Below are 12518 nucleotides of genomic sequence, written 5' to 3'. Positions count from 1 at the left end.
GCACGGGATGGATGCATAAGTAAAGCGGGGGGAGGGGGGGAAGCCTCCAGTATTTGGTGACAGTGGCAGGGTACCCAGTCCAACAAAACTTTGGGGAAAAGGAGGTTCACCCCAGAAGATGATATTCTCACAAGATGTGGTGGGCATAACCACCTGAGACCGACTGGTTGTGCAAGGCTCAGCTACTGTGTCCCCTTTAGCAGGTTACTTAACCTCGCTCTCTTCGTTTCCCCTAAGGACTGGGATAAAACCCCCGCCGTCAAGGGGTTTGTTTGGGAGAACATGAAGAATGCATGGGGGCACACTGAGGGACTGCTGCCAGCTGACTCCCTCGCCAGCTGACCAGCCCCAGCTCACTGCCGGAAGCTCGAACCACATACAGCCCTCCATTCTGCGGCCCTGCCCTGCCGTCAGCCACCTGGTGGGTGCGAAAGGGTGGCATAGGGAACACTCAGCCAGTGGGTCCTGCATGGCTGACGTCGTCACCTCACCCAGTACTGGGTCACTGGCAGCCGGCAGCCTGGGAAACGGTTCCCCCTTGTACACTACTCCCCATTGGTTTCCATGTTCACAGAGACGCAGGGCTGTTGCCTGGGAACAAAGCAGGGCTGGGAGAGGTGCCAGGCAAAGGTGGAGGCCGGCTCCCTCATCAGAAGGCAGGGAGAACCTCGGGCTGCAGCACCCATCTACACTCAGGGTGTCATCCACATCTAGCCTGCTTAACCTGTACCGTGAGCAACCTCAGCCAGGAGGGTGCTCAGATCATCCGAGAACAGCAGGCAGGCACGCTCACTCTGCATGCAGCACAGTCAGAATGAGAGAGCAGCAGGCAGGTCACACTTCCACAGATGTTCCAACATAGGGGCTGTGTGTGTGTGTGTGCATATTTCCAGGCCAACACTGGGCTTGCGGGCCACTTCCCTGAGGAGGATGACCAAGTGTGCACCTGGCCCCTGCTCTCAGCAGGCTCGGGGTGGTGCCTCCTGGCAGCAGGACATACCCAGGAAGATCCAGAGGCAGGAGGGTAGCAAGCAGGCTCAGCGTGTAAGAAAAAGCTTTATTTTCTGTCAGGCCCCCCACCCTCTCTCCTCATCCCACCTTGACTCCAGCTCCTCTTGGACCACTAGCAACCAGCGGCCAGGGGCAAGGAGGAGGTCCTGTCTCACTGGTCACACCTTCATAGCATCCCCTGGAACCTGGTCCTCCCCGTTCCCCGGGGCCTAGCCTCTCCAGTGGTCCTCTCCTGTGGCTGACAGGTACTCAGGTGACCTTGATTTCCACGGCATAGTCTTCTGGTTTGTCCATCCTTCGTGGCTAGACACCCTGGAGGGTCCATCTGTGGAAGTTCTATCACTGGAGGTCTGGCCCTTGGGTGGTTTTGTCTTGCAGAGATCCTGGCCGCCATGTGCTGCCCCGGCCAGGGTCCCATCCCAGAAGACGTCGTCCTTCGGGAGGTCTGACGCTCCTGGTCCAGCTCTCTGGCCACCAGACTTCTGGCACCCAGGACCTCTGGGAGACATGTTCTTATTCCCCGGGTCCCCAGAGAGTTCAAGCAGCTGTCCCCTGGCTTTTTCTGAACAGTGGCCCCTGGGCTGGAGACCTCGGGGGATCTGGTCCTCCAGGTGTTTCATCAGCTGCTGGCAGGGCCCTCTAGAGGCCTGTTCTCTGTGGCTTGGCTCTTTGGTGAGCTTGTCTCCTCCCATGGTCTGATGATGATCTGATGGTGTGGGCAACTGGTGTCCAGCCTTCCCCTGGCACCGTGCCCTGCGCTCAGCCCCCATGGTGGTTTTATCTGGGGATCTGTGGGGTTGTGACTTGCCCTTCCAGCAGGAGTTATCCCCATGGTCTAGCTCTCCGGTGGTCCTGTCCCCATAGGACTGGCCCTCCAGTGGAGGAGCCCTCTCAGAGGCCTGTTCCGCATGGCCTGGACACACACAAAGCCCATCTCTGTGCTGGTCTTCCTCTTGCGAGCTCAGGGTTTGTTTGAGAATGAGGTACTGTCAGGAGAGAGGAAAGAGACCACACCAGGCCCGCCTGCTTGGGTGTAGCAGCAAGCCTCCCTCCTCCCATCCCCTTGGCCCTGAGTGGGCAGGGAGGGCTCTCAGCCCGGGCCTACCTCCTTCCGGCTAGTGATGGCCTGTTGCAGCCACAGTAGTTCCATGGCCAAGTGGCTATGGAGGTGCTGGAGCTCAATTCGGCTACAGGGAAGTCCTGGATCCGTGGCTTCTGAGGGGGAGGAAGGGAGGGAAGGAAGAAGCCAGCCTTGAGGGGTCAATACTGGGCACTGTCCTAGCCTTACAGGCCCGGCACCCTCTCTTGTCTACCTTGTGTTGCCCCAAACCAAGAAGAGGGAGGAAAGGGGGTGAGGAAGCTGAGGCAGAGAGGCAGGTACCTGAGCTCCCCGCCCCTGGTGAGTCTCCACCGTCCTCTCTGCCAGGTTTCTCAGTCTGCTCAGCTGGGAGCTGGGGGCAGACTTCCCGACAGAGGACAGTTCCTGTGTTGGCTGCGCTCCCTTCTGACGTCTTCAGCGTCACCTCTTCTTTACATGGAAAGTGGCTCCTCTCTGGGTGTAACACCCTCTCCCCTGCTTTCCAGGTGTGACAGCATTTTACCTGTGACAAATCGGTTAGAGAAGAGTGAGATTCCGGGCCTGTGCTCCATGTATCCGGGCAGCAGCGTGCGGTGGACAAGGGTTGGGTGCTCGCAGTGAGGGTGTTGCATCTTCTAGGAGGCTTTAAAAGCAAGAACGGTGGGCTCCACTGTTCCCTTGCCCAGCCTTCCCTTTCCCCTGGGGAGTGTATTACCTCTGGGAGAAACTGGGGCCTGGGAATGCAGCCCTCAGTCCACTGCACCGTGCTCAGGTCACCCTCGATCTCCCGGACAGTCGCCTCATACTCCGCGCGCAGGCTCCGGAACTGGCGCCTGGTCAAGAAACCCCGGACGCGGGCCTAGTGGAGAGGGAGGGGGAAAGGAGCCCCGGTCACTGCAGGGGCCATCCTGAGGCTTTCTCCTGGCCTGGTCACGCTGGGTGCTGCAAGGGAGCTCCCGGCCACGGGGGAAGAAGTGTCACCGTGCTGGGCCTGGCTCCCCACTTGGCTTTAAGGCCCGTCCTGCCACTTCTCTGATGCCCGCAGGGGCTGCGGGGGGGCGGGGTGAGAGCGTCCGGGGCCCCAGTATCCTTCGGGGCGGTGTGTGGGGTTTTTGTTTTTTTTCCCGCATCTCCGGAGGTTGGCACGCGGGTAGGGGGCTGCACCGCTCGAAGGTCCCAGTCTGGGATCTCCTGAGGGGAAATCGGGTGCCCCCGCCCTCTCCACCCCGCACCTGCAGAGCCGACAGCTTCCGAAACGACTGCTCGGGCTCCATCCGGGCGACAACGGCCCGGCGCCCCGCCCCCGCCCGGCGCCTGCGCAGTGCGTCATCAGCCCGCGCCGCTGCGTCGCCTGGGGGAGCTGCGCGCGTCTCCGCGGCAACCGCCCTCCAATGGCAAGCCTGGAGCGTACGCGGCTTCTAGAGGCTCCCTGGCCTTGCCTCCGGAGTCCACCCCAGAGCCGCACCCCGGGCTGCCAGCCCTACCGAGCGGGACTTTCCCACGCAAAGTGGGGTGCAGAGGGGCATCCCCGCGGAGGCTGGGGCCATCCATCGACGCTGCCGCCACGCAGAGGCGCAAAGAGAGGAGACAGGAGGCCACGGGTCGCTCGCTTGCTTTGAGTTTAATACCGTCCCGTGCCCCCTCCCTATAATTATAGCACCTGGGGGCCGCTGACTCGCGGGCAGAAAGTCACAGTTTGGAGCGCATGGAAAGGGGAAGCTGGGCCTGGGCCCCACGTCTGTCTATGCAGCGGACTGCTCCTCGGGTTCCGCGTTCTCGGCCAGGTGCAACTTCTGTCTGTGCCAGTCAAGGATGGGGACCGGCCTTGGCTCCTACCCACCTGCACCTTTGCATCCTGCGCTAGCAGCTGTTTCCCCAGAACCCCTCCCCCCCATCAAACGAGTGTGTATCTGCGTGTGCGTGTGTTGGGCGCCCCAGCCCCTGAGCTACCAAACATGTGTGCGTGCACACGCATGCGTGCTGGGCTGTGTGCCTGAGCGATGGACTAAGGACTGGAAGGCAAAGTAGTCTAAAACTAGTCAAAAGAATTGGTCTGAGGAGCCGATGCCAGGGGCTTGGAGAGCAAATGTTTTGAGAATGATGAGGCAATGAATGTACAAAAGTGCTTTATACAATTGATGTATGTATGGATTGTGATAAGAACTGTATGAGCCCCTAATAAAATGATTAATAAAAAAAAGGAATTGTTCTATGCTGAGGGCACTTGGCAAGCTTTGCCATGGATTAATGCCAACTAACGAATTTGCAAAGATTTCAGTTTTCGTGTTAAAGAACATATTCCGTGCAATGACCTACTCCCTAATACTCGGGAAATTCCTTCTGTACTCCTCAACAGTCTGTGCCCATGCGTACCACCGGGCACAGAAGGGTGTGGATGTAAGTTAGCACTCCAGCGATGTGAAGGTGGCTCGGAGACGGCCCGCTCCCTGGGAAAGGATACATGGAATTGCTAAGGTCTTCCAGCTGCCAACAGAGAGAAAGGGAGGCTTCTGTTAGGGGGGCAGCAGGCGCTCTGGGGCCATGATCTAGAGGGGACGGAGGGCCCCAAAGCCTTAGGTGTCATGCATCACCTGCTCCCCCAGGGGCCAGGAGTCGCCCTGGAAGCACGTGCCTCTCCCCGCCCCTGTCCCTCAGGACCGCAAGCCCCCAGCCCTGACCCACATTGCTGAGCAGCTGGTCCAGGTTGCGGTCAGCCATGGTCTTCTTCTGCTCCTCCGGAAGCCCCTGGGTGGCTCCGTCCTCCTCCTCCTCCTCCTCTTCGTCCTCCTCCCCACACACGTCCAGGCTGAAGTGCAGCCGGGCCAGCTTCTCCTGCATCTCCCGCACATGCTCCAGCTGCTCGAAGGAGCATTCCTTCCCTGGACAACCCTGGCCTGAGCCCTGAGAGTGGGCTTGGGACCCTAGCCCCGCCACACCCCAGAAACCCGCCCCCCAGCCCTCCTGAAGACCCTCTAGTCCCAGTCCCAGGACTCACCAAAGGCTTGCAGGCGGCCTGAGTGGAAGTCATTGAGCAGGTTCAGCAGCCCCCCCTCCATCTCATACACGTCCGTCACTTCGGTCAGGAAAGAGTGCTGCAGGGGGGTGCCTGCGGAGCCGCCCCCAGCTCCAGCCAGCATGGGGCGGCATTTCTCCTTGCCTACCCTGAATGGGGTGGGCATGGCCATCATCACAGGCTGGGGGCAGCCCCAGGTCTTTCAAGCCATCTGCCGAGGCACTCATGCCCAGTCCCCAGCCCCAGCAGTGGAAGTGGAAGCGTGCTCTGGCCCTGCACTGGCGCCAGCTTGCGTAGAGGGAGGGAGAGGGGACGGTATGAAATCTAAATCCGTCTCTGTCTGCGGATGACCCTCCCAGCACAGCCAGAAGCTGGTGGTTTTGAACTGCTGACCTCGAGGTTAGCTGTCCAATGCATAACTACAGCACCAGGGCTCCACAGAAATCCTGTAAGTAGTCTATTCTCTCCAAAATCAAGTTTTGGAGTTGAATCTGAGATGTGCATAGTGCCCAGACACTCCCTGCCTCTCTGTTCTCATAGATAAAGCAAGAAGCTCTAAGTGTGCCATGTAATGAGGAAGGCACACAATTGGGACACTGGCAGAAATGAGTCACACTCTGCGCACTGCCTAATTAGAGTCTATTTGTTATTGTGGGCCCCGTTGGCTTGGTTCCCACTCCTGAGACAGAGTTGAGTAGAATCACCTTGTAGGGTTTTGAAGACAAGATTGCTGGGTCTTTTCTCCCATAGGGCCTCCTGTGGATTCGAACTACAGACTTTTGGTTCGCAGCTAGGTGCTTAACTGTCTGTCACCCTCCAAACATCTCTCCTTGCTCCCCCCTTCTATTGAACTGCTGCTTTGAGCTTTCTGCTGCCCTCTGGATACCGCGAAGGTCCTTTCAACCTGGGCTGGCCTCTCCAGCCAGGCCTAGCCTCCCACTCCTGGTTGGGTTGCAGTCAGCTCCTCCCCACTGCCCGTCATCCCCAGACAGACCTCTGGGGCCGGCAGTGCGCAAAGCCACAGGGCAACCCAGGGGTTGTATTTGGAGACAAACCACGCACTGTCTTTAGTGGAAAACAAACACGGGCACCTTACAGTGCTGGATGCAAATTCCTAATGACTGAACACAAAAAACTTCACCCGGGAACTCAAATGGGGCAGCTAGGCTTCCCCTCCCCATGTCCTGACCCCCGACACTCCAGGGTCATGGAAGCCTGTGGTTCCGGAGCCTCGGTAGTCCTCTCCCTCCTCCCTACTCGTGACAGGTGGGCCTCTCGGGTCTGGAACAGGCTTCCTTCCCTTGCCTGTCCAATGGCCTCTGAAGCTGCTCTCCCTTCTTTCTCTGAAGGGCCTCCTCATGCAGTCTCGGACTGTAGGACAGGGACTGGTTCCCTGGGACCTGCTTCCAGCTGGCAGCCACCCAGGGAAGGTGTCAACTCTAACTGACGATTGCTATCTCTCCTGGCCTTCCACCTCTCAGGCCTTTGTAGGGGCCTGGGGTCCCTCCTTCACTTCTATACTCACCTCTTGAATTTGGCCCGCTGCTTGGGAGATGGCAGGTGAGGGAGTCCCAGGGCCAAGGAGCCACTGTGGCTGGTGGGCACAGGGACCCTGCGTAATGGGCCGGGGGCCTGGGCTGGTTGGGTCAGGCAGGGCTTGGGACTGCGCTTCTTCTTCTTGTCCTCCATTGGGTCCTGAGAGAGAGACAGCCCCATTGAGACAGGGGCTCAACTCAGCCCTTCGCCTGGCAATCTTGAGGGCTGCTAAGGAGGACCCCGGACACATCTAACTGTCCCCTCACAACTCTCAGGGCCTCAGTTCCCTCGGGATCCCATGGAGGCAGGGTCAGATGCCAGCCTGCTTCTGGGGTCCTCCAGATGCCTTTGAAGAAACTTCCTGCCCCACCTTTTTGGAGAGGTTATCAGGAGAGCTGTCCTGGAGAAGGACTTCATGCTTGGGAAAGCCGAGGAGCAGTGTGTGGATGGACGCAGTGGCTGGGGCAATGAGCTCACATATCAATTGTGAGGATGGCCTGGGGTCCGGGTGGGGTCTGTTCAATACATAGGGTAGCTGAGTCGGAACCCACTCAACAGCAACAACCTGGCCCAGCCCAGGGCCCCTCCTGCCCGCTAGCCTTAACGGGAAGCCCAAGTCCTGCCAGAAGCCGTTATCCCACAGCTACTGCTTCAGGTTGGGTCAAGAGGGTGGGGTTGGCAGGGAGACAGGGTGGCATGGAGCTGGTAAGTGCCCAGCTGAGGATGGGGGGTTGTCTAAAGGAGCCTATTGCTTTTATCAACTTCGTCCCCCCTGGGCTTCTGCGGAACCCCTCGGTGGGAAGCCTTTGTTCTGCCTGGACCATTTGGCTATTTATAACATCATACTGGCTAAGTTGCTAAGGCATGCCTAATCTGAAGATGGCTGAGCTGGGAGATGTGCGGTGAGTGGGTGAGTGATGTCAGCGGCCCCGCAGGCAGGCCAGGCTTCCCCACCCCAGCAGCAATGGCAGGGCAAGTGACCAGGTCTGCTGAGGACTCCTGGGCGCCCAGCCTCAAGCTGTGGCCACGGGGAGATGAGTGGAGGTAGAAGCCTTTGCACTGGGGGGAGGCTGGGGTGAGTGTGGGGGAAATGACCTCCGAGCTGGCGGCCAGAGAAGCCAGAAAGTGACTCAGTCTCATCTCCGTGCTGTCCCCAAGGCCGCCTGGGTTCAGACCTCCAACTTACACACACGGGCCACTCCCAGAAGTTGCCCGGGACAGGATGGCTTCCAGCAGCTCTGTCCTCCCCTCACCGTGCGCGGCAGCGGCTGCCAGGGTGGACTTTAGGGAGGGTCTCGGCTGGCTGCCTTGTCTTCCCACAATGGCTAGGCCTGTGGCTGGCACTGCCCGGCTGCGGACTGCCCCGTGAGACTCCTGTCTGCTGGGGTCCACCTCCTCCCTGGCGGTGCCATCTAGCCTGAGACTGCGGTCTGGGAGGGTGGCGTTGGGGAGTGGCATTTAAACTGACGGCTGGCTGGCACTGGGTGGGTGTGGGGTGTGGTGGAAGGTGACAGGAGCCAGTATCAACCCTCTCTGCCGCTGCTTGACCCAATTTGGGGCTCGATACAGGAAAACTGGAGCAGGTGCCCCAGCGCCCCAGAAGTGTCTGGGGAAGACCCGGGGTTCCTCTCCCACTCAAGCTCGAACCAGGTGTCAAATGGGCGGCTCAGCGCGGGAGCTGGATCGGAACCAGAGCATCAAGCCCGCGTCGTCCCGTCCCCACCCTCTCCGGGACAACTGACCTGGACGCTGGAGTCCGGAGCGAAGCGGCCCGCTTGCAGGTTCCTCCCTCCCGCCCTCCGCGCTCCCCTCGGGAACCCCGGGCCGCTGGAGCCCAGCGAGCGGGAGGTAATTTGCATTTAAAGGGAACGTGGCCTTCTTTAGAACCGGGGATGGAGTAGCGGGGCAGGAGCGGCCCCAGCTTTCCCAGCTCCTCCTCCTCTCCCAACTGTGAATCCCCACCGAGGGAAGCGTCACTTTGCCATCGGTTTGGAGAAAGAAGCTCCGTTACAAAATGGTGGCTGTGTCAGGGCAGGAGAGAGAAAAGGGGAGGACGGGGGAGGGGGGAGAAAAACAGGGGGGGGAGAGAAGAGGGAAACACCATCTTTTGAATAGCAAGTCCCTTCGAGTATGCTTAATCCTCCTACCACCCTGAATGGGAGATGCACGGTCACCCCGATTTTACAGTAAACATCGAGCTCACTGTCATCGAGGCAATTCCGACCCATAATTCAGAGAACTGTAACTCTTTACTGGAGCCTTTTACTCAGAGCTCCCTGGTCTCAGCTGGTGCCCAGAAAGCTAGACTGGTCCGAGGAAATTTTCCCCAGGTGGGAGGCAGCAGGAAGCTGGGTGGCCGGTGTGGCGCTGGAAACTGCTCCAAGGGCCTGGGAGCCCCAGCCCTGACCCAGGAGCGGCTGCCTTCAACGTGTGGCTGTCTTTTGTGGACAGCACTCTCCTGCATAGGAAAGTTGCAGGAGGCTTATTCTCTGGTGAAGTGGCAGTGCCACAGGCCAGTCTTTATGCTACCCCTCCCCACCTCAGGCCTGGAGGACGGCCCACGGGCCAAGGAGCACCAGATCAGAGGGAAGGCCCAGGTCCCCTGGTGCCTGACCCCAGAGGCCAGGAGGAGCATTGGAAGCTGAGTGCCTCTGGCCAGATCAACAGGGCAGCTATTTAAAGACCTGGCAGAGCCAATCAGCTCAGGTCCCCAGAGCAGCACCTGATGCCACAGGAGTGAGGCTCATCCTTGGCTGTCTCAGGTAACTACTCATGGGCAGTGTGCAAAGCCACCAGCCACCTCCCCTGCCACTGGGAGCAAGTGGCTCTGGGGGCCTGAGCCTGGGCGGTGGTGAGGTGGGGGCAAATGACTGCTTTCTTAGGTACCTGCCCAGGGCTCCTTCCCAGCGGCTGCAGAAGAGGGGTGTACACTGAGGACTTTTTGAACAGGCAGTGGGATGGGTGGGAGCTGCACCACAGACCCCTCAGCAAGGTGGTGGACAGGCTAGGATCATCGCTGCAGTCCCCACCCTCAGGTACTCTCTGGAGGCCAGCAGCCGGAAGTGACTATGAGACACCTTGCTTGGCACTCTGGCGTTGGTGCTAGTGTGGCAGCACCGCGGAACTTCCATCCTCCTTGAGACCACTGGTGAGAAGGGGAGGCGAGCAGGTGGCTCCACTGGGACCAATTGTCAGGACCAGTCCATTCCATGGCTGCCCATGAAGCCTGCAGGGAAGGGCATCTTGGCCACCTACACACTTGGCTAGACATTCAAGTACCATCCTTTGTGCCAGGCTGACTCAGGCCCCACTGAGACAAGAGTGTGGCCATCAGTCAGGTGTCTGCACAGGAGGCTTAGCTCTCACTGCCAGACAGACTGGCACCCTGGACTATGTAAGTCAGTTCTGCAGAAGCACCCAAGGAATGTGGCCCTGGAAGGGCACCCAGAGGTACATCCCTGGGCACCCCATGTGTGGGCATGTCCAGTGTCTAAGGAAGCTGTGACTGACAACCCCTGGCAGCAGTGGTGTCTGTGTCTTCATCTGAGATGCCACGGTTCAGTTCCAACTGGTCTCCCTGCTTTTCATCCACTTCCCTTGTGAACTTGACCAATATGTTCAAATACCGAGCAGTTTCCCTGCCGTACCAAACACAAATCCCCTAACCCAGCACAAAGGCCCATATTCTCTAACCCCCACTCCCCCGTCAAACCTACCTCCACAGGTGAGCGGCTTCCACTCCGAATTTGCCATATTTCTACTCCTCAGGGGCAGGGGTTCTGCAGCCGAGGTTCACACCCGCTCGCTGCCCAGGAGAGGGGGGAGGCTATTCCCTCCTGCGAAGACTACAGCTTAAGGAGTCCTAGTGTGTGCTATGGGGCTGCCACGAGCCGGAATGAAACTCGATAGCCGGCCGAAAGTGGACCAGAGACATATCATAGATGAATGAACTTGGGGCTTGCACATATAAAAACATTAGCCTTTGTAACCTGCTGAATACTTGCCCTCAGGGAGAAATGACATGTATGCAACACAAAGTGGTGAAGAATAACATCTGGGGCCTAAAGCTTGTCTTCCAACAAGCAGCCACCTAGTGAGATATCCAGTCCGCATGGAAGCAGCCCACCAGCCTGCGTGATCCAACGACTATAAATACTGAAAGCCAACTCTGGAGGAGGGAATAGTACCAGCACTTAAACCAGTGAACTCCAGGTTTGCAGGCTATGGACGACGGTAGAAGCCCCAAATCCTTTTGCAGGGAGTCCAGGAAGGATAAAGTGTTAGGAAATTGACTGTGGTAGCAATTGTAAACACTGCTTGATGTGACTGAACTATGGCATGGTGTTGACTCCCAATAAAACACCCTCAAAAACAAGGGAAATATTACAAAGAACTTATGGGAGATCAAATAATGTGATAAATTTCATCTAACTACATCTTCCATAATCCACTTTCCAGCGCACTCTGCATAATACCAGGCTATTCACAGGTCTATGTCCAGGATTCACCTAAGGGTCAATCCACACGCATTTTCCTTTAACTTTTTAAAACTGAAGCAACTTTTAACTGGGTCAAGTAGTAGTTCCAATCAGAGGCTACATTTTAACCGAACTCCACCGTCATCGCGACAATGTGCTCCCGTAACAAAGCCAGTCACTCCCCATGGATAGACCACCTTCCTGGGCTCTCTGACATCGGCTTCCCGTTACACTCCCCCACCCCAATTGAGATCGTTTGCTTTTTAAATGTGTTTTGGTATACTGAGTGCACACAGACAGTAACAGGTTGGTGGTTTCCTGGTACGGGGGCTGAGGAACGAACGAGCACAAGACGGGTAGCACACGCACACGCGATGGCTCCAAGTGACGTATGGCCATCCTGGGAGCGGGAGAGCCCCAATAAGACGGGAAGGAAAGCAGAAAATGTTCTGAAATGGAGTGTGGTAACGATTGCACAACTCTTGTTGCTATGACTGAACTGTTGAATAGTATGGTATAGAGATTACACACCAATGAGCCTAAAATTCAGGAAGGACTCGCGAGCTTGGTTCCACTTGTCTGGGAGAGCAGCTTTGTGTAGCCAGCCCCAACCAAGGCTCCCAGTGAGCGTTGCCATTCTGTGTAAGAACTTGTTTTCCTCATAGGCCTGTGGGCAGGGCAAGTTTTTACAGAAAGCAATCCCCATGGTCCCTGGATGTCTGTCAAGGACTCCTCAAACCAGTGGTAGGAGGGGAGGACAAGCTGTGTTGTTGGGAGGCACAGGACACGGCCATGGTCTGTCTGCAAGTGACCATGGAAGGAGCGGATGAGTAAGGCAACAGACTATTTAATGTGGTTTAAAGTACATCGAAACCAAACCTCTGGCTGTTGTGAACACCAATAGGCGAAGAGGAGGGGACTGCTGTCTGCAGTGTCAAACAAGTCTGGGCAGCCAGGTGAGGACATGAGTTATGGGCAAAGGGCAGCTCCCCAGGCGCAGGCAGGTGGCTGGCTGTCCCTGCATGACCACCTCTGTGCTGTGCGAGGCAGACAGAACAGCAGGCCCAGGCTGCCCCCCAGTAGACACTAGCGCAGCCCACTGGCCTTGTGGTCAGCCCACAACTGAAGTGGAGGGACATAACCATCTTACAGAAATCACATTCTTGCACACAGTGCCTGAGCCCAGGCCCAATACCTCATGGAAGATGTGCCGCTGACACCTGATTCTGCTGCGCCCAGGGTCCCTGCAGGGCAAGGTCCTGGTAAGAGGCCTTGGCTATGGTCCCTTGGAGAAAAACTGATGAAGAACCCTATGCAAATTGGCTCATGGTCCCAAAAGAGGTCACATGCAGTTACGTACTGCCCAGTAAGGAAGCCCCTGGTCCTTGGAGGTCACCCCCTT

The 12518-nt window shown here is 57.7% G+C and overlaps 2 protein-coding genes across 5 annotated transcripts; both read right to left on the bottom strand.

The window, feature by feature from the left end:
• Positions 1 to 1037: 1037 nt before the first annotated feature.
• Positions 1038 to 3391, bottom strand: IQCC (IQ motif containing C). Its single transcript, XM_075553522.1, has 5 exons — positions 3322 to 3391; positions 2805 to 2948; positions 2393 to 2612; positions 2117 to 2226; positions 1038 to 1997 (listed from the first exon to the last, which is right to left on the bottom strand). The coding sequence occupies exons 1-5, from the start codon at positions 3361 to 3363 to the stop codon at positions 1221 to 1223; spliced, it is 1293 nt and encodes a 430-aa protein (XP_075409637.1). The 5' UTR covers positions 3364 to 3391; the 3' UTR covers positions 1038 to 1220.
• Positions 3392 to 3697: 306 nt separating this feature from the next.
• On the bottom strand, positions 3698 to 8673 carry CCDC28B (coiled-coil domain containing 28B). Of its 4 annotated transcripts, none has more exons than XM_075538898.1 (6): positions 8381 to 8673; positions 6628 to 6797; positions 5085 to 5251; positions 4772 to 4983; positions 4551 to 4573; positions 3698 to 3886 (listed from the first exon to the last, which is right to left on the bottom strand). In XM_075538898.1, exons 1-6 carry the CDS (start codon positions 8495 to 8497, stop codon positions 3832 to 3834), a joined length of 744 nt encoding a protein of 247 aa, XP_075395013.1. In that variant the 5' UTR covers positions 8498 to 8673; the 3' UTR covers positions 3698 to 3831. The 4 variants fall into 4 exon arrangements, with proteins under 4 accessions (XP_075395013.1, XP_075395021.1, XP_075395036.1 ...); XM_075538906.1 differs by having other exon boundaries at positions 4772 to 4968; positions 8381 to 8669; XM_075538921.1 differs by lacking the exon at positions 8381 to 8673 and adding an exon at positions 7825 to 8204.
• Between the last annotated feature and the right edge of the window lie 3845 nt (positions 8674 to 12518).

The sequence above is a fragment of the Tenrec ecaudatus genome, chromosome 1 (assembly GCF_050624435.1).
Source record: "Tenrec ecaudatus isolate mTenEca1 chromosome 1, mTenEca1.hap1, whole genome shotgun sequence".
Lineage (NCBI taxonomy): Eukaryota > Metazoa > Chordata > Mammalia > Afrosoricida > Tenrecidae > Tenrec > Tenrec ecaudatus.
The sequence above is the reverse complement of the archived record's forward strand: the minus strand, read 5'-3'. Positions and strand labels throughout refer to the sequence as shown.